Source organism: Gadus chalcogrammus, chromosome 18 (genome assembly GCF_026213295.1).
Source record: "Gadus chalcogrammus isolate NIFS_2021 chromosome 18, NIFS_Gcha_1.0, whole genome shotgun sequence".
NCBI classification, from domain to species: Eukaryota; Metazoa; Chordata; class Actinopteri; order Gadiformes; family Gadidae; genus Gadus; species Gadus chalcogrammus.
Genome location: NC_079429.1, coordinates 20,987,187 through 21,009,125, shown reverse-complemented (window position 1 = coordinate 21,009,125; position 21,939 = coordinate 20,987,187). Strand labels below are relative to the sequence as shown.

The following is a 21,939-nucleotide window of genomic DNA, read 5'->3' as shown; positions in this document are numbered from 1 at the left end:
GATTAGCAGCCGTTTCATTTACATTTACATTTACATTTAGGGCATTTAGCAGACGCTTTTATCCAAAGCGACTTACAATAAGTACATTTGTCATCAGAAGTGCATCAATATATCGCTGTCGGTACAGAAAGGATGTTCATAGAACCAAGTGCCACAATCGTTAGGCTAATCAATTCCCGTGTTACAGCCATGATAGCAGCAGTTACTACACAGTTAAGTGCTCTAATACAATACAGTGCAATACAATACAATGCAATACAATACAATACAATGGTGGCCAGAAGGGGGGGGGGTGGCTATGCATAGTCGAGGTGGACTCTGAACAGGTGAGTCTTGAGTCTTTTTCGGAAGATAGTGAGCGACTCAGCGGTCCTGAGAGCGGCAGGGAGCTCGTTCCACCACTGAGGTCCCAAAACCGAGAAAAGTTGTGACTTTGCTGAACGGCCTTTGCTAGCTCTTAGCGATGGAGGTTCCAGACGTCCAGCTAAGGTAGTTGAGCGGAGGGATCGAGCTGGGGTGTGTGGCTTTTGCAATGCTTGGAGGTAGGCAGGAGCAGTTCCATCGACTGCCTTGTATGCCAGTACCATCGTCTTAAATTTGATGCGAGCTACTACAGGGAGCCAGTGGAGGTCCCGGAAGAGGGGGGTCACATGGGAGAACTTCGGTAGGTTGAAGACGAGGCGCGCTGCCGCATTCTGGATGCGCTGCAAAGGTTTAATCACAGAGGCAGGAAGTCCAGCCAGGAGTGAGTTACAGTAGTCGAGGCGGGAGATGACCAGTGATTGGACTAGAAGCTGAGCTGCTTCCCTTGTGAGGAAGGGCCGGATTCTGCGGATGTTGTAAAGTGCAAATCTGCAGGATCGGGCGACCGCAGTGATGTTTGCAGTACAGGATAACTGATTGTCCAATACCACACCGAGGTTTCTAGCAGTTGGAGTGGGAGATACAGTGATGTTCTCGACGGTGACCAGTAAGTCCATGTGTGGGCAGTCTTTCCCTGGGATTAGGAGGAGCTCGGTTTTGTTGAGGTTAAGCCTCAGGTGATGGGCAGTTGTCCAGGTGCTGACGTCCGCCAGACATTCCGATATGCGTGTTGCAATCAGGGTTTTATCAGATGAGGGGAAAGATAGAAATAGCTGAGTGTCGTCAGCATAGCAGTGATAGGAAAAGCCGTGTGATGCAATTACCGAGCCCAGAGACCTGGTATAGAGGGAGAACAGAAGAGGCCCCAGTACAGAGCCCTGAGGGACACCAGTTTCAAGTGTGCAAGGTTTGGACAAGGAGCCATTCCATGTCACTTGATAGGTGCGGTTCGTCAGGTAGGATGTGAACCAGGAAAGAGCAGATTCAGCGATGCCAAGTTCGGCAAGAGTGGCAAAAGGATCTGGTGGTTCACCGTGTCAAATGCTGCGGACAGGTCGAGGAGAATGAGAACCGATGAGAGGGACGAGGCTCTGGCAGCACGGCGGGACTTAGTCACCGCGAGGAGAGCCGTCTCGGTGGAGTGTGCCTTCTTGAAACCTGACTGGTGCGGGTCAAGGAGGTTGTTAGATGAGAGATAAGAGGACAGTTGGTTAGCAACGGCACGTTCCAGTGTTTTAGACAGGAACGAAAGAAGAGATACCGGTCTGTAGTTCTGGATGTCGGCGGTATTAAGAGTTGTTTTCTTGAGGAGAGGCTTTATTCTGGCTGTCTTGAAAGACGCTGGAACAATGCCTGAAGTGAGGGAGGAGTTGATAAGAGAGGTGAGAAATGGCAGGATCTCGCTTGAGACATCCTGGAGGAGAAAGGAGGGGATAGCGTCAAGTGGGCAGGTGGTTGCATGGTTAGATGTTATTATTCTGTTGACCTCGTCAGAGGTGAGAGGGCTAAATTGGGTAAAGACAGAGATGGGGATGGAGGGAGGGAGGATGGAGGCAGGGATAAAAGAGGAGCTAATGTCCTTCACTTTCTGGGTAAAGTAGGTAACAAAGTCATCAGCAGTGAGGCAGGAAGGAGGTGGGGGTGAGGGAGGGTTGAGGAGGGACGAGAACAGGGAAAACAGTTTCCTGGGGTTTGAGGCAGAGGAGTTGATTTTGTTCCGGTAGAAGGCAGATTTGGTTGTTGACACACAAGAGGTGAAATCTGAAAGAAGGAAAAGATAGTGGGATAGATCATTAGGACAGTCTGATCTCTTCCATTTCCTTTCAGCCGCTCGCAACTTTGTTCTACAAGTCCGCAGAGGAAGGGACAGCCAAGGCGGGGGCGGTGAAGATCGCGCTGGTCTGGAGTGGAAGGGACAGAGGGAATCCAAGGAGGAAGAGAGGGAGGATAGCAGAGTGTCTGAAGATTCATCTGTAGATAGTTGAGAGAATCGTTCGATAGAAGGAAGTGAAGACAGAACAGTAGAGGCAAACGTAGAGGGAGAGAGGGATTTGAGGTTACGGCGAGTGGTGACAATGTGGGAACTAGAGAGGAGGGAGGGAGAGGATTTCAAGGGGAGAGAAAAATCAACAAAGTGATGGTCAGACACAGGGAGCGGGGTAACGGAGAGAGCAGAGGTGCCGCAGGACCTGGTGAATATTAGGTCAAGCTGGTTCCCGGCCCTGTGTGAGGAGAAGGGGTTAGTGTTAAGTCAAAGGTGGCAAAAAAGTTGGTTAGTTCAGGTGAGTGCAACTTTTCTGGCAGGATGTTGAAGTCGCCGAGGATAACAAGTGGGGTGCCATCCTCAGGAAAGCAGCTGAGGAGGGCATCCATCTCGTCGTAGAAGTCACGAAGGGGACCTGGAGGACGGTAGATCACCACAATGGAGAGCTTGAAAGGAATGGTGACCATGACAGAGTGGAGTTCAAACGCAGATCTGGCCCGGTGCTCTAGTGTAAGAACCTGGTAGGACCACATGGGCGAGATGAGGAGTCCGGTCCCCCCTCCTCGCCCGGATGGTCTAGGGGTGTGCGAGAATGAGTAGACGGTGGAGAGGGCAGCAGGAGTAGCAGAGTTCTTTGGAGTGATCCAGGTCTCTGTCAGGGCCAGGAAGTGAAGGGTCATGAGGGACGCGTAGGCTGAAATCGAGTCTGCCTTCTTGATCGCCGACTGGCAGTTCCAGAGTCCTCCCATCACCTCAAGGTCAGTGTAAGCACGGGTAGGTGGATGGCGAAGATTAGACGGGTTACTGCGCCGAGCAGAGGAGCCATGGTAACGCCGTCTACGGGTTGAAATCCTGACAATGATTGAAGTACGACACATAGCTACAATAGGGCAGGTGGCCTCCCCGGGCTTCCTCAAGGGACTCCCGCAGAGAGACTCCCTTAGTCTTTGTTTCCCGGTTCTTCCTTTGCTGGGTCCTGACGCTACAGCTGACGCTAACAATAGCTAGCCCTTAAATGGGCAAGGGAGCTGAGGCGGACTTGGCTCCGCCCAGCTATCAAGGCTTTTGTTCCTACCGATTCCTAAACACTAGGAATCTTAGTTACCAAACTCACCTACAGCCAGATATGAAACAACCTTCTTAAAAGACAAAATGTATTATACACAAAATGTATAATTTCCGCCTTCAGGGCCCATGCTCACCGTGTTGTGACTGGACTGTACCATCTTGGACCACGTCATCCCGGCTTCACATTGAGCCAGGACGAAATGCTGCCTTTGCCGTTTCCAATGTCAGCAGCTGGCATCTTTGAATGACAATTTAACACCTACCTGCTCCTGAAAGGTGTTGTAGGTATTATTTAGGAGATTTTATTTGAGTATAGTTTGGTAGCAATGGCCTGGTCACCTGTCAGCTGTTAGAGGGTGAAATGTGCTGTGAGAATATCTGCTGGCTGCACTCCGGCCTCGTTGAGAGAGAAGATGCATCACTTCTCTCTCAACGTAAGAGAAATGTAAGGAAGGAGAGAGCAGTGGGATTATTTTTTTTTTTGTCATTGGCTTTGACAATCTTGCCCTCTTCTGCTCTCTCTTTACAGCTCTTGAATCTTACAGCAGCCTTAATGACGTGAATTTGTATTAATCATCAGTGCTTTGGATTAAAGTAGCCTGCTAAATCGTTAATGGTGCGTGTTCCATAACCTTTTCAGAAACACAGTGCGCTTAGTTGACGCTACAGATTTATACACTGGCAAAGAACGGCTGGTAAACTTTAAATGCCAACCATTGTGCTCTGTGTAAGGAACAACTTGATTGTATGTATTATATGATAACAAAACATACAATCATACAAATCACAATCATAAAAAAAACATTCAATATATAACCAATCGACCTCAACAGTTTTTCCCAGTGTAAACATTCTGCATGTTACGTCATTCCTGGAAGTGCTGCCTTAGTAACACAGGTTATGATTCATTCATTTTATGAACCACTTCAACTACAATGAGAACCAGGTGCCGATCGACTGCTGTGTCCAGCAAATGCGATACTCGTTGCATCTGACCGTTGCTTGGTCAAGATATCCTGGGAATTACTCCTCAAAAGAATTGTAGTTTTTGCAAGATTTGCAAAAACTACAAGACTTTTTTTAGGTTTGGATGCAACTCTGCTAAACATGCATTCCTCCCCACTCTAGTTTTTTGTCTCTGCAGTTTTTTTGGCGATCAGCCTTATATTATGTGTAACATCCACGGTTAAAATCCACCATAGTTGCCTTAAGCAGTTGGTCATTTTGCTCAATGTTCATGTGCTCACACTTGGACATATATTGTAGTGATACCTTCCCATGTCGGCAGGTAATAACATTCCCTTACGAATACATTTTCTCAGGAAAATAGAAGGCTGTTAAAAGATACATAAAAACAACAAAAGCCACAGGAAATGAATGTTGGCAGGGGGAGATCATTGGGTCATTATTTAGAGTTGGTATTAAGCTTTAAAACCTTAAGTAGCTTTAGGTATTTCCAAGTGAAGCTGCCTCCTTCAGAAAGCAGCAGATGAAGAATCACACCTTGATACATCAAACCTCTCGTCGTGGCTCGTACGCATAGAGCAACAAGGTTTATTCTTAATTAGCCGCGCTTGACAGTCTTTAGAAAAGCTGATGATTGATTGATCATGCCTGGAAAGGGGATGGAGGGAGGGAAGTCCATTCTGCTGTGAGCACACTCCAGCTCTGAACTGAAGGTATTCAGATATTCACGTCCAATGAGCACAACCGGTCTGACAAATTGAAGGCTTACTTGTGAAGAAAAGCTTTGTATCTGCAGTGCCGGCACTCCACATTTACTTTTCAACTTGTGATTATTTTCTACATTCATCCAAATCTCCCCATCCGTCACTTTTATTTATGAGTCCATCCTCCACATTTTAATGTTAAACATAACTTACCAATTCATCCAACCGTTCTTTACCCATGAGCACTTTCAAATGTGAGAACTTTCTAATGTAGTCATTAATTAAAATTTAGCATGGCCATTAATCCTGTGAATCTTATAAAGTAAATGCATACCTTTGATACAGTGGACTAAGCAAGCAAAAATAGTTAGTAGTTAGAGGTAGAGTTATATACTTAATTATGTAACTATATTATGAGTATTTACTTGTATATACTTCATTTAACTGTATCAAGATATAGACACTGCATAGCGATATAAACACTACACCACGATATAGACACTGCATAGTGATATAGACACTACACCAATATATAGACCCTGCATAGAGATATAGACACCGCTTAATGATATAGATCAGGGGTGCCCAACCAGTCGATCGCGGTCTACCAGTAGATCGCCGATAGATCCCAAGTCGATCGTGAGGGGTGAAAAAAATAAATAATAATAATAATAATAATTGCGCGGGACATATACGTGCGGTAGCGCATGCGCTGTCAACAGTAGTTGAAAGCCGTCAACAGTAGTTACGCAGTCCTAAACGTTGGCATGGCTGAGGGGAAACGAGTTAAGACCTACCATTTTCACCCTGAGTGGGAGGAAGATAATATTGATTATTGTTGAGAAGACGCCGTGTGCAGACGGAATGAAACCCCCACTGAAGTCCGTAGGTCCACGATACAAACCACCACCACCACCCCCGCCCCCCCCCCCCCTCCACGATAGAAACCACCACCCCCCCCCCCCCCCGCTTGAAGGTAGGTTTGACTGGTAGATCTCGGGAGGTTGGCTACTTGAAAAGTAGATCTTGGGTCGAAAAAGGTTGGGCACCCCTGATATAGATACTGCATAGAGATATAGACACTGCATAGAGATTTGGACAATGCATAGTGATATAGATACTGCATAGAGATATAGACATTGCATTGAGCTATAGACACTGCATAGTGATATAGGTAATGCATAGCGATATAGATACTGCATAAGTTATAGACACTGCAGAGCGATATAGACTCTAGCGATATAAACAGTGCATAATGATACAGAGACTGCATAGCGATATAGACACTGCATAGCGATATAGACACTGGATCGCGATATAGACACTGCATAGCGACAGTGTCTTGAATCATAAAAAATTGAAGACACTGTCCTTGAATTTTTACTCTCCTTCTGTAGCCCTGCTTTCTCCATTGAACAAAGAAAGCCGGCTGGGGGATTAAGGGGGATTATACCCCCTAGGCTTTACACAGGCATGACAGTGAATTTGCAGGTTATCCCAAGCCGCAAACGTACCGGCTTGGCATTGTAAAAAATGCCTATAGGCACTGCATAGCGATAAAGACACTAGCAATATAGACACTGCATAGCGATATAGACACTAGTGATATAGACAATAGTGATATAGACACTGCATAGCGATAAGACAATGCTTAGTGACATAGACACTACATAGTGATATAGACACTGCATAGCGATAGAGATACTGTATAGTGATATAGACAATGCATGCTGACTAAATGCCAGATTAAAGAATAGTAAACTAATGGTGAAGTAACTTTGGTCCCAAAGATGTCCTCCACCTGTGACCTGGACCAATTTCCCTCAACCCTGATAAAAAGTCACTCCTTTGCAATAAGTCCCATGATCAACAAAATCATCAATGAGTCCCTCCGGTCCTGCCATGTCCCCACGTCTCTGAAAACTGCTGTCATCAAGCCAGTACTCTAAAAGCTCAGCCTTGACCCCTAAGCACCTGCCAACTACCGCCTCATCACCAACCTCCCTTTCCTATCAAAGGTGTTGGAAAAGGTAGTTTCTGCCCAACTCCACAACCACCTCATAACAAACAGTCTTTATGAGGAGTTCCAGTCTGGTTTCCGCTCGGGCCACAGTATGGAAACTACCCTGGTCAGGGTCACCACTGACCTGCTGATGACCGCTGATGCTGGCCCTCCATCACTTATCATCCTTCTCGACCTCACCACAGCATTTGACACCGTGGACACCACCTTCACTACCCTATAGGACTCTCTGACACTACCTTGGCATGGTTCACATCATACATCTCGGACAGAACAGAGTATGTATCCCTGGATGGTGCTAAATCGGACACGGCACTGCCCCCCTATACCTCATATACCAAGAACTCATCACCCCCCATTCCTCCTCACGCCGTCTCCGCTCTGGACAAGCCAACCTCCTCCAGCTTCCGCAGACAAAGCACCGAACTATTGGTGACCGCGCCTTCTGCTCAGATGAGCAGAAGGCGCGGTCCCCACACACTGGGGATTCTTGCAAAAAAGGCCTGAAAACTCATCTTTTTAGAAAAGCCTTTGGCTAAACTGTTATTTCAAATGTTTTTTCTCTGTCTTTCTTTTTAATCTAGTTTTAAAGTATTTTATTTAGTTTTTATCCTTTTGCATGTGCATTGTAGTAATTTGAGGTAATTGAGTTGATGTAAAGTGCGTTATAAATACCATTTATTATTATTATTCTATTCACGGGGTGGTTGGTGGTTCGACTGAGGTAATCTTGACAATACATTGGTACAATAGGGCTTGTTTGCTCATTTTCCATCTGGAGGCTGAGAATAAAGGGATCAGAATCAGGAGGTATTTTTGGGGCGGAGTTTAAGGATATTCAACGCTGGAGCGACGTGTGTGTTTGGCTCCGAGACACAAGGTCTCTCTTAGCAAGGGTTGGCTTGTCAAGAAGGTGTCTACTAAGCGGTCAACAATGAACAGCTTTGAGACGTATATTCCGGTGATGCGGTCAGGCCTCGTTAACCTTGTCCTTCTCCGTCAGGCGCTATCTTTGAGGAGAACGCGCTGCGGGACGAGGAGGTGTTCCAGCTGGCGATCTCAGACCTCAGCCTCAGCGATGACGTGCTGCAGAGTGAGAAGATCACACACTCCATCAAGCTGATCGAGCCCAACAACCCCTTCCAGGCTGTGCAAGAAGGTAAGAGAAAGCCTTTCATTATTATTATTAGTATTATTAATATTGCCTTTTTGTCCTACTGTATGGTTGGTTGGTTGCGACGCCGCCCGGGGATTTAAACAGCTTCTAACAGCTCTGACTGCTATGGGCATTAGAGAGTGAGGTTTGACATCGTGGGAGAACACAGCTTGCTTCACATGCTACACATGCATTTGTGTGTGTGCGTGTGTGTTTGTGTGTGTGTGTTTGTTGGGCCCTCAACACATGAATGTGTGTGGTCATGCAAGGGTTTTTGATAGAATTTGTTTGTGTTTGAGCATCTCTATGTGTGTGTGTGTGTGTGTGTGTGTGCATGTGTGTGTGTGTTTGTGTGTGTGTGTGTGTGTGTGTGTGTGTGTGTGTGTGTGTGTGTGTGTGTGTGTGTGTGTGTGTGTGTGTGTGTGTGCGTGTGTGTGTGTGTGTGTGTGTGTGTGGGTGTGTGGTCATCGCTTTGGGCCCTTAGTAACACAGCATATATCCAGCACCATGGGTGGTGGTGACTCTGGGGGTGAAAAGCTGCTTTAACGCTCCGCCTGGTGTTCTGCTTTTGGTTATTATTGCTATGTGTCTGGGTTTGTGTGTGAGTGTGTTTGCACACGTCTGTGTGTCATTGACGTGAAGAGTTCCTTTGAATTGATGGCTGTGTGCGGTGTCCTGTCGGCTGTCATGTCAACTGGACTAAAAGTTGGTTATATACCCCATAATACCCAGAATGAGGATGTACTACTTTACCATTACACCCACTATGAGGTTTGTACTATTGTAACATAATACCCAGTCTGAGGATGTACTATTGTAATATAATACCCAGTATGAGGATGTACCATTGTAATATAATACCCAGTATGAGGAAGTACTATTGTACCATTATAGCCAGTATGAGGATGTTCTATTGTACGTTCATACCCAGTATGAGGATGTACAATTGTACCATTATATCCAGTATGGGGACGTACTATTGTGCCATTATACCCAGTATGAGGGTGTACTATTATTTAGAGTGTCCTGTCTCCTCTTGGAGACAGGACAGTGAATATTGCACTCTCTCTCTCTCTCTCTCTCTCTCTCTCTCTCTCTCTCTCTCTCTCTCTCTCTCTCTCTCTCTCTCTCTCTCTCTCTCTCTCTCTCCCCCTCTCTCTCTCTCTCTCTCTCTCCCTCTCTCTCTGCGTGTAAGCTGACTGTCTCTCCCTTTCATCATAGTAATACATTTAAAATAAGCTAGGGGGAAGCATATAGTCGACAAGATGGTCAACCACTAGACATTCTTCTGGATAATAATAACTGTAACTACCTGCGTTCACATCATGTCTCAGGACCAAACCCTTCCCTACATCGTGGGTTTGCTAAGGGGATAGAAGTTTGAGTTACTAATCGCTGAACATAAAATCCTTAAAGCACCCCTCTGAGATGACGAGGTGGATCATCTTGTCCGTGCGTTTGGTTAGTTGTAAGAAGAGTCGTTTATATGTATACACGCTCGTTTTGTGAGGATTTGTGAGAATTTTTTTCTATTTATGTCAATCATTGCAAAATATTTCTAATATTACACCATTATGGGAGCCATTATGGCCATGGTAACGAGATTACCAATCAGGTTGCCGGGGGCAACATTGAAGGTACAGACGGTTTTGATAACATTTTTATGTTGAACGAGGAGCTGATATGACTCCTCACTGTGTCGTTTTAATGAAAGAATAAGTCAGTTTTTCGAGACAATGTATTAATCCTCTACCATTTATCTGAGGTGATGTATCGCCTGTTCTGCGTCTGTTCTTTTTTATGCCATCCCAATGTTAACTTCTGTTGTTACTGGTAAGCTGAAAGCAGTTTAGCACGGGGCTAACCTAAAGAATAACACTCAACTGTCCTCCCGGTCGACTTTTGTAAAAAAAAAATATATATCCAAACATGTGTGATTCATGATACATATCGGAATTCCAACTGAAAGGCACTAGGTTCGATCCCCAATGTCCGCAGTCTTGACTGTCACTGCGCAACATCTACCCTAAGTCACTTCATAAGGATAGACTAAAGAAATAAAGAGACTCCTAAAGGACTCCATGCTATAAAAAGAGGTCAACGTCATCATGCCAAGTCTCATTGGTGCAGCTATGATGTAAAAGGTGTTTCATAGCATCATTGGTGGTGAGCACCTCTCTCCCGTCTGATACAAATGGTTCTGAGAGCTACTGGTGGTTCCAAACCCTCAGAGTCACAATCACAATCCTTAGGTTCAGAAGAGAGCACATCTATGCACGTTTATGGAGCTACGTCAGATCCCCCGCTGGGACACCGAGCGGGAAACCTCAACTGTTCTCCCAGCCTGGAATGAGTGGAAGGAGAGTGGCAGCCATTACCGCGTCTGGAGCTGTTTGATGGACGCTGAGTTCGTCATCCCCTTGATGGAGGTAGCGGCCATGAACATCAATTCACAAACGCACCCGCACTCGCCCACGCACACGCATATTATTTCTCAGGCAACTTTAGAATGCCTGTCATAGACATGTGTGTTTGTATTTCTATATACATATACATATATACAACATGTGTTGTACTTATGAAGGGATTGGCCCTGTGTGGTTTATAGCAAGAAGATTAATTTGAATCAGCCAAGTCATATTACAATATAATGACATGTGTGCAACAAAGACCCACACATGCACACAAAAACACACACACACACACAACCGCAGATACTACGGCACAAGACATAATAGGAAATTATAACACAACATGAAAAAAAGCTGTACAGGACAGGGATATTACACAGAGCAGACACTCAGACACTCATCATCGTTAACTAATCCCAAATTAGCATGGATGTACTCTAGCAGCTACCGACCTAGCCGCACTGCACTACCATGCATGGCATTAAGGCCGAGCATCTATGTGCATGTAGATGGCATCGTTACCATGATGAGTTGGTTCATTAAAGTCCTCACATGGGCACATGGGGAACTCGACCAGAATACTAAATAACAAAAACTGTTGTTGCACCGGATACAAGCATACAATAAAACACGTGAAAACATCCAACCAAACACAAAACATACACACACACACACACACACACACACACACACACACACACACACACACACACACACACACACACACACACACACACACACACACACACACATTCGCTTTTTTAATGTCCAGATGAGTCCATGTTAACTCAGTGTGAAGCTGGCCTGACCTTCGGGACGTCACATGGCACCTGCTTTGTGTAATTCGATCTCCAATTCCGATTGGTCAATGGTCATAACGTGGTCCCTTGAACCTGTGCGCTCATTAGATGGTGAAGTGAATGGAGGGAGAGAGAGGGAAGGAAATGGAGGAAGGATATAGCATAAGAAAGAAAGAGAGAAGGAAAGGTAAATCTAAGGGAGAGTCGTAGAAACGGACAGTGCTAACAGAGGATTATTTCGCTTGCGTTTTTTCTTACAGTGATTAAACATTGTCTGGCGTCAGTCACCTGAAAATTGTATGATAAAAGTGCTAGTGTGTGCGTGTGTGTGTGCGTGTGTGTATGTGTGCGTGTGCACGTGTGTGTGGTTGTGCATGTGTGTATGTGTGTGAGTGCGTGTATGCGTGTGTGTGTGTGTGCATGTGCGTGTGTGTGTGTGTGTTGCCGACCTTTACCAGAGCCTCTGTGATCCTGGTTCTTCAAACCTTGCTGATAGCCATAACTGCAGTGGATTATGAGTAATGAAAATGGGATCGTGGCCTTGTGTTTGTGTGTTTGTATGTGTGTATGTGTTTGTCTGAGTATGTGCCTATCTATATTTGAGTCAGTGCAGATCATTTTGTTTGTGTGTTTGTGTGCGTGTTTGTGTGTGTGTGTGTTTGTGTGTGTGTGTTTGTGTGTGTGGTATTTGTGTGAATGTGTCTGTCAATTCATGGTCAAAAATGAAATATTCCACACTTAACGTTCATCTGTAATAAATGACCTTAAACACCTTGAATGAATATGTATTGTTGTTTCATTTGTTATTTTGTCCATAATTATTTTGTATTTAATTTTGTTTATTTTATTTTGTTTTCCCCTTTATTCAAACTTATTTTTTCATTTTTCTCTTTTCATTTACCTGAATGAAGTAATTGTATTGAATAATTATACTATTTTAACAAATGTTTATTTTGTATTCTTATTTATAAATTCTTACTCTGTTATCATATGTCACACGTAAATGTTAAAGTCAATGTATCCACCTTTTAACCAATTCAGTTTTTATAATTGTATTTAATTTTTATTTGTATTTGACCTTTACTTATCCAGGAAGGTCCCATTGAGATATAATATCTCAACTTCCAGGGAGTCCTGGCCAAGATAGCCGACAAGTACAGTTATACTACAGAGATGACATAGACCACAGACAGACTGACTAACAAAGCATAAGCAAACAAAAAGCACAAGCAAGAATACAAGAAGACAACAGTGTTGATGAGACAGAGAAAAAGCTAGAAACAGTGGCACTGTTCTATTAAAGTTATTTTTTAAGAGATTTTTTAAGTCATCTTTGGAGGGCAATGACTTCAGATTTATTATGTTCTGAAAGTCATTCCAGGCGTTTGGCGCATATGAGCTGAAGGAAGTCTTACCTAATTCTGTACGTATAGCTGGGTTATTTAGGACCAATTTGTTTACCGACCTAGTGCTGTAAGCACTGGTGTAGCGTGTTAACATACTACAGAACATGGCAGTGTGAGTGACAGTGAAGTCCATTAACCATTACAGATAATTTGCAGTTGTGTGTTCTTGCTTTTGTATCTGTCACAAAACGTAACGCTTCATGACACACTACATCCAGCGTTTAAAAAATAAATAAATGGGAGCATGCATATATAATATGTCACTAGTCTAAAATAATTGTTTAACAGAGTTATTCCCTTGGTTTATTAGTCACTTCTTGGTTTGTTACCAAATTTTAACAGTAAGGTCCATCTAGTTTACGTTTCAGTTACGATACTATTGTTACTCTAGTTTTAATTAAACCCATAGCAATAGTGTGGAACCCCAGTCAATAATGTCACAAATTTCTGAGCGCATAATATGATAACATTTTGCCTAAAATGTCACAACGTATAACATTCGTTCACCACAAATGACTCTTAAAAGCACTGTCAACATTTAAATACTTTTTAACCATTCAGGTACCAAAAGGCAACAGGCTGATTATCATTTAGGGGGCCACTCAATGACATGCAGAAGCGTCATCAACACGCCCCCTGAAGTGGTGTGAGAAATACCGACTTTCTACTCCTCATTCACACATATGGTCATTTACATTTCCTACTGAGAAAATCCTACCTCATGGGTAGTATCATTCAGGAGATTTTCAGGAGATATGTTGTTCATACATACGGCCAGGGGAGGACTGGGACAAAAATTCAGCCCTGGCAGTTTCTGTCCAGACCAGCCCACTACATTATCAGCAGACACTACATAGAAGTCCACAAATCTCGCAGCATCTCCTCTCATGCATACTACAAAGGAGAGTCACATTCCTTGATAACAGTTAACAAATGAAGCACGTAACTATGAACTCAAGGACAAAAATTGACAGCTATATCAATCAATCAATCAATCTTTTTGAAAAAAAAACAGAAGTTATGTCATGACTAGGGGTGGGACGAGACTAACGAGAAGAACCCTCATGCTACCCTTTCAGTTTTTAGTCTGTGACTGTGAAAATCTTTTGGTGTAAGCCAAGCATTAGTTAAAACCAGACTCGGCAATAATAACAAAATATCCTGACAAATAATCTAAATAGAAACATATTATGACAGTTGCAGCATTAGAGCTGAAACTCATTCGTTTTAACGGTGACTCATTCATTATGAAACCATAAATAGAGAATAAAATAAATAAAATAAATCTATAGCTGTGTGAAAAAGTCTAAGACATGAATTACAGGTCTGAATAGATATGCATTATCATATACGTGCATGTGCACATGTATATATTGCCCTACTTCCGCAACCAGCAAGCTACACTCCTCACCAAATTCATGACCTGCAAGAGCAACAGCGAACAGAGCTTGTACTCAGTATCTGTGTACTGACAAGTATATGTAGCCATGTAGCCTTTTTGTGATGTAGTGACACTTAGTGAACAAATTTATCTGTCATGAAGGATGACTTAAGTCTCAAAATAAGCCCTAAGGCTTATCTGCAGAACTTAAAAGATATGCAGATGTTTGAAATTAAAATCATCAATATGAAAATCTTGAACCAGGAAATAATCATAATCAAACCTTTTATTTTACAAAACAAGTTGCAAAATAAACAAAAAGTGCTGAAGTGGAGGCAGTAAGAGAGCAAGTCCTTGAAAATGGACGGAGGGGGAACAACTCCTCAGGCTCTCACATATCGAGTGGTCAACCTGAGAGGGACATGGATACATTATTAAGTCTCTAATCATCACAAATTAAGTATGATAAAACATAAAAAATGAAAAGCTCAACATAATAGAGGTGACTCAACAGCCAAACTTTGGTGCAGTGAAGGCTGACACACTCTTCACTCTCTACAGCCTTTTCCCTCTCAGGTGGTGCAGTCTTTGGGCTGCCTGCATTGGTCTGGCTCTCTCCCTGAACTGCTGGCCTTGCCCTGAACCTGTCTGGGCTGGACATAGGGAAAGCATTTATCATTGGTTGGGGAAATAACTCAAAACCAAAGAATGATGTACAAGATAAAATATGAGTTCATATTGAACTAAACGTTCACGAGCGTAACAACACTAATGGCTTTGTCATGTTTTGATTATGACACCAGTGTTTTCCAATCCAAAAAGGTCAGATCATTGTGACAATACCTGAAAATGCTCATGACAGCACTATACACAGCCATTTTAAATCGACAGTAAAAGTAACACATTTACACAGAAATTAAAGTTACACACTAATTATAGGCCCTACCTACACAATTGTTATCACCTCAGTAAATAATAAATTAATTGAAAGATTACAATAAATTCGATGGCAAATATTGCAAATTAAACTAATTATTTCCTACAGGTTTACTTGTATTTTGTGCTAAAATTCAAAGTATGTCATCTGTATTTACAATACAGCTTGATTATACATCTCTATTTACAGCTCATTACTCCATGTCAATGTTTACTGTTGCTATGGCAACAAGAGACTGCTGACTAGCAGCTGTTAGCTAGCTTAGCTAAATCATCTGAACAATAATAACCCATAATATCACAATTCGGCATCTTTAAACAAAATCTACCAAAACTACCAACAGTCACAGCCCTTCAACTCTGGGCTAATATGTTGTCACAAGTATGCAGTTAATAGGCTCTGTGCACAACTCTAGAAGCAAACTTCCGGTGTCGCCGGGTGTCGGCATACTAGTTTCCGGTCTACTTCCCGTATCAGTTACCACGGCAACTATAAATAGTAAAAAGATGGAAAACCCAACCAAACAACGGAAATGTAATGTTAGAAGACTTCACAAGCTTCAACGGAATGAAGGCGGATCAAACCAACACTGCTGTGTACCGTTGTGCTCAGCTTCCAGCCGGTAACACGGGCTGGTGTGTGGGAGGCTGGGAGCGAAGAGAGAGACCGGCGAGTCCCGAGCCTTGCTCCGACCCCGAAGAGCCTGAGCTACCCGTTCCGATGGTCTTAGACCATGAGTACAGTGCTACTAGTACAGTGTGTGTGTTGACCGTGAGCACTACAGTGCTATACAAAAAGAGACATTTGTGGAGTTTGAGGCAATGTGAAGCTGGTGTGTTTGTGTCTGTGTGCGGCTCGCGTGCCTGCACTGTGTTGGGGCCGTGGTGGGCGCTCTCGGCTGGAGCTTTCTGCGTGTTGTGGTGGCTGACGAGGAAAGTGCGCTTGTGTGTACATTTGTGCTGTTTTTTTAATTATACATGTTTGTATTGATTATTTGATTAAATATATTACCTCAGCTAAATCCCCCCACGGACACTGTTATAAAAGAAACAGGCGTATAACGGTTTGTTTATAACGGTTGGTTTATCGCTAGCTTTAACATACACTCAAGCTGTGAGGCTTCTCTGATTTCTTCATGGACCTGTGGCACAATGCTCTGATAATCACCTCCGATGTTCCCTTATCTTTGCTAGACACTAAAAAATGGACACACGTTGGTACAGTTAGTACAACAACGGACAGTTAAGTGTTTTAAATACAGAAAAAAAATGTTGTCGCTAACAAATGTTCACTAAAAAGCCGGTAGTCTGTCACCTACCCTCAAAGTTACGCGAATAACTCGAAATATAGAGCTTAAATCCTTTTTCCCGCTTGCTTGTAGGGGCAAGGGAACTAGCACCAACAATGCGGTGAACATCGTTAACATTTATTGTCGGTAGGTCTTGGAGACATCTAGAAAAGCCAGACATGTTCACGCTATGGACTGGGTCAGTAAGTAGACCGGAAACTAGAATGCCGACACCGTCAGTTGACTTCGGGGTTCTAGTGCACAGAGCCTATTAGGTCACATCACATTCAATGTAAAAACGTTTTCGACTTTGTTTTGGACAAGACTCAAAATGTAGCCTAGCTAGCCCCAGGCTAACGTGACTTACCATATATGCCTCCACTCGCTCGTCTCCCGGCGCAGCAGCACTTGTTGGGGTGGTAACCCCGGCACCAGATAGGTGACAATTTTGAACATTTAGCAGCTTCCACCTCCAGAGACTTCAGCTTTTTAAGTCGCAGTATTTCAGCGCCACCCGGGCGTTTCTTATGCTTATCAATTTTCAGCTCCGTCCCACGATCTCGGCCCATGCCATGAGGTCCCGCCCACCCTGGTTTGTGTTGTGATTGACAGCAGGCTCTCTGAGCCTGTCAGCCCATGATTGATTGACGATGACAAACATAGACCAATAATATGTGTCGAAGCTGGCAAGACACTGATAGCCCCTCTGTAGCCAATTGGCCGGCCCAATTGGAGGGAATTTATGCCGCTTTTCCACTGCATGGTACCAGCTCGACACGACTCGACTCGACTCGACTCAGCTCGCCTTTTTTGCGTTTCCACCGCGATCTAGTACCTCAAGTGGCTGCTTTTTCTAGTACCGCCTCGCTCTAGGTTCCAAGCGGCTGAGCCGATGCTAAAAGGTGACGTCGGCAGACGGCCGGCCACCTATTGGCCAGAGAGTGTGAAGAAGTCACGAGAGCGACATGGCAACCATGCTGGTAACGATAGAACAGCCATAGTAGCGCCGCAGCCAACATATTCCACTTCTTCAACATGCCAGCTAATAATACGAACACGAATACCATCGCATCGATGTTCTCCATTGTTGTAATGTGGGTTCTGTCCATGTGTGGGTTACGTAGGTGTTGTTTGCGTCGCGTACAAAAATACGTCACGGCCCTTTCGCGCAGACGACCCCGCCCACGTCCCGGAGGTACTATTTGCGGTGGAAAAGCACCCGCGCTGCTACCGTGTCGAGTCGTGTCGAGTCGTGTCGTGTCGAGTCGAGCTACATGTGCGGTGGAAAAGCGGCTAGAGAGAGAGAAAAGAAGAAAAAACATAGCGGACCGGACCGGCCCACATTGGGTCAACGGCCAACCGGGATGATGGGCCAGATGGGCATATCAGGATTTACACATTTGTCTAAAAGCAGCTAGTGTGTGAGCAGTTGATACATTGTAAATTTCAATTTATGGAGACTGGGGTAATTGTTCAGTGGAATGTGTGTTATACTATGCATGCAAATCAATTATTAAATAGCTTTTACTGTTATTCAGGGCTGAAAAGACATTTTAAAATGCAAGGCAACTACTATTGGTTAGTTGGAAATAATAATCATCATTGAGATTAAACATCTCTTCAAGTGTTCTGGCCACGAAAGAGTAGTAGTAGCCTACAGTCACACATAGCATATACACAAAACATAAGAAAAATAAAACAATTAAAACCGCAGAGGGGATCCGGGATATCAATATCGTAAGACATTTGGGGAAGCTCGAGGAGAGTAATATTACATTTGAGCAACAACGTGTACTCTTTCGGTGGACTTTATAGACATGATTCACCATACAGTGTTATTGAGATTCTTTCGTTCTGTGTTATAGAGTCACTGTCTCTTTAAGATTACGTTACTTGTGTGTTGATATGCTGGTCGGCGCAATGTTTGAATTTAACGTTTTTTATAGGACAAAATGAACAGGCCTGCTATTATAGTAGTAAGATAATTGTAAAGTGTTTACATGTAGTAATAATAACATTCCTATCATTAGCTCTTCACTGAAGAAATGATCGATCTTATGATTGAAAAGGGAGAAAATGTCATTGAAAATATAAATTACCTACCACATAAGGCTTTCCAGGCTTTTCCATTCCAGACGTTTCCATACAACAAGTTATCATTAAATAAGCATTTTATTTAGGTCACTTTCCACCTCAAAGAAAGCCCCTTCCTCTAACGCAATACAACCCAGGATATATCTAACACTACAAGGATAGACCTAACACTACAGGGATAGACCTAACACTACAGAGATAGACGTAACACTACAGCCAGGATAGACCTAAAACTACAGCCAGGATAGACCTAACACTACAGGGATAGACCTAACAAAACAGGGATAGACCTAACAGTACAGGGATAGACCAAACAGTACAGGGATAGACTTAACACTACAGGGATAGACCTAACAGTACAGCCAGGATAGAAATAACAATACAGCCAGGATGGACCTAGCACAACAGCCAGGACAAACCTAACACTTCAGCCAGGCCTATGGCCCGCTTACCCAGTATAGACCATTGCTGTACAGTTTTTTTTAATTGCTTGAACAATTTGCAAGGCTTGAGAAACACTGAGAAATATACCATCCACTTCTATGTCAAATTGAAACTACACACTTGGATCATATGAATACACTTTCAGATCAGCAGCAACACACTAGTCTATAAAACACTGCAGTCTTCAATATTCACTGTTTTTATTCAGTTCCACAGATGACACGTTTTCACAACAACCAAAAAATATAATACTCAATGCTGTACATTGCAGTATGGTACTTTACAGTGCAGTAAACCAAAATAAACCAAAAATACACAACTGTACTGTAAACACAGAAAAACACGGCAATTGTGCGTGGGTGGGCTTATGGATCATCGCCTTGTGTGCCGAATCCATCCATGGATCGACCTTACCTCAATGTCTCCACAGGCCTGTTCCATTGCCCGCAGAAGAGGCATGCGGGCATGTGGTTGGCGGTCATATACAAGCCATCTTCAAGCCGAAAAATAAACTTCTATAGGGTTTAGAAATGGCGAGTATACGACTTGAAATTGTTTATGGTTGCTGTACCAGTTCCGGACCAAAAGAGCCCGATGGAGACATGCAAACATTATCCCAGACAACAACAAACCTTTGGCTGATCTTATCTGTCCTGTTCAGCTGCATCATGAAGTGCATCTAGAAATTTGATGATATGTTGGGTATTGTAGGGGCCTATTTGCATGATGGTGCAGCTACCCTCAAAGGCTTATGGAGGCACACAATGATATATTTCGGCCGCGCTGCCCCGGGACGTGCACAATTGCCCTTTGGCCTTTTTGTAGCTAGTCCAGTTTTGTGAGGAAGTGTTTTCAGGTGTGTATTTAAAGGGGACATGTTATGAACACAAAACTTTTCCTGGGATTTTGGGTGTTGTTTTGGGTCTCTGTTGCTCCCACACTCATACTAACTTTGAAAAAAGTCTGTACACGTTTTTTTGAGTGCGATATGCACTATTACCTCCCATTCCCCACTCCCGTCCAATCAGAGCATAGCTAAGATTTTGCGGACCAGCGGACCAGCAGCTCCGGCGGGGGGAACTCGACGGAAGCCCGGCAGCTCAGCTCCGGGAGTACAATCCCTTTCTCTGCCGGACTGCCGCCGAGCTCCCCCCGCCAGAGCTGCTGACTGCCGCCAAAGCTTCAGCGGCAGTCCGGAGGAGGAGACATGGAGGAGAAAGGGATTGTACTCCCGTAGCTGAGTTGCTGGACTGCCACCGAGCTACCACCGCCGGACTGCCGCCAATGCTTCGGCGGCAGTTCAGCTCCCGGAGCACACCCGCCGGAACAGCCGTAAAGCTATGTCCCCCACTACTAGTCTATACTTGTTGTGGAAGTACCAGAGACGTCAGACGCAGTCTTCATGATTCATAATATCATCCAAGGCGCACATAGCTTTTGGCCGTGATATAAGATATAGTATTATATAAATACCCATATATAATGTTATTATTATTATATTATATTATATTATATAGAGCTCCAGGAGTCCGCAAAAGGCAACAATCTCTTCTCCTCCATGCTGTGGTTCAGTCTGACAGCTCATTGGTTAATGGGCAGCAGCTAATTTGCATTAAAGCTACAGACACCAGAAACAGCGCATTCTGAAGGGACTGAAACAGAGGGGAATATTGGATGGCAAGTTTTCTGTTCCTAAAAGCATTTTCCAGCAAACAGCTTCAAAAGAATGTTTTCTGGAACTCAAATACTATGTTTACTTGTCACCATAATCACCATAATATGTCTCCTTTAAGTATTTTCAATTAACCAATGTGTTTTGTACTTTGAGATGTGTTTTCCCAATGGTACAATGAGATTTCATTTTTTTAATTAAGTGTCTTGTGTATGAAATAGTGTGTAGTGTGCGGTAGCAATTGTGTTGCAGAAAGGGGCAAGTGTGTTGCACAATTGCAACTAAAGTGCAAAGCAGTACTTTTGTTTAAGGTAAGGTTAAATGTGAACAAAAACTTCCAGTTGTGCTACTTTGGTCTAAGAATGTGTTTATAGCGTTCAAGCAATTGGCAAAAACTAAATCCCTTTGTATAGAAATAACCTGTCTCAACCAGCTTCCCCCCATCTGATTTCCATGTACTGCTAATCAACTCATACTCAAAGTATTAGGTCTGACAAGTAGCTCGGCTCCAAGCCTCGACTGTGAGAATCACTTGTTAGTTACCTTTTGTTTCCTTCCTATACAACTTGATTAGTAGAAGCACCATGGGCACCAAATTGTCTGTGTGACTGTGGGTGTGTGTATATGTATGTATGTGTGTGTGTGTGTGGGTTTGTGTTTGCGTTTGCAAATGTGTGTGTGTGTGTGTGTGCTTGGGTGTATGTGTGTGTGTGTGTGTATCTATGGCTGTGTCTGTGCGTGTGCAAGTGCGTGTGCGTGTGTGTTTGTGTGTGTGAATGTGTGCGTGCGCATGTGTGTTTCTGCATGCAGATATGTGTCTGTGCCTATGTGTTTATGTATGACAGATTGTGTTTGTGCGTGCACATATGGGTGTGTGTGTGTGTGTGTGTGTGTGTGTGTGTGTGTGTGTGTGTGTGTGTGTGTGTGTGTGTGTGTGTGTGTGTGTGTGTGAATGTGTGTGTGCATTCACATATGTGTGTGTGGGCCTGTGTGTGTTGTATGTGTGTGTTTGTGTGCATGCACATGTGTGTATATGCATGTATGTGCGTGTATGTGTGTGTGTGTGTGTGTGTGTGTGTGTGTGTGTGTGTGTGTGTGTGTGTATGTGTGTGCGTGCGCGCCTGTGTGTGTGTGTGTGCCTGTGAGTATTTGTGTGCCTGTGTTTGTGTGTGTGCCTCTGCCTGTGTGTGTGTGTGTGTGTGTGTGTGTGTGTGTGTGTGTGTGTGTGTGTGTGTGTGTGTG

General features: G+C 43.8%; 1 protein-coding gene across 1 annotated transcript in view; it reads left to right on the top strand.

The window, feature by feature from the left end:
• LOC130371465 (glutamate receptor ionotropic, delta-1-like) overlaps window positions 1-21,939 on the top strand; it is a 660,658-nt gene that overhangs the window by 12,524 nt on the left and 626,195 nt on the right. Inside the window, exon 2 of the mRNA XM_056577249.1 lies at window positions 8,112-8,267. Within this exon, the coding sequence (XP_056433224.1) occupies window positions 8,112-8,267 (156 nt within the window). The remainder of the gene's footprint in view (window positions 1-8,111; window positions 8,268-21,939) is intronic.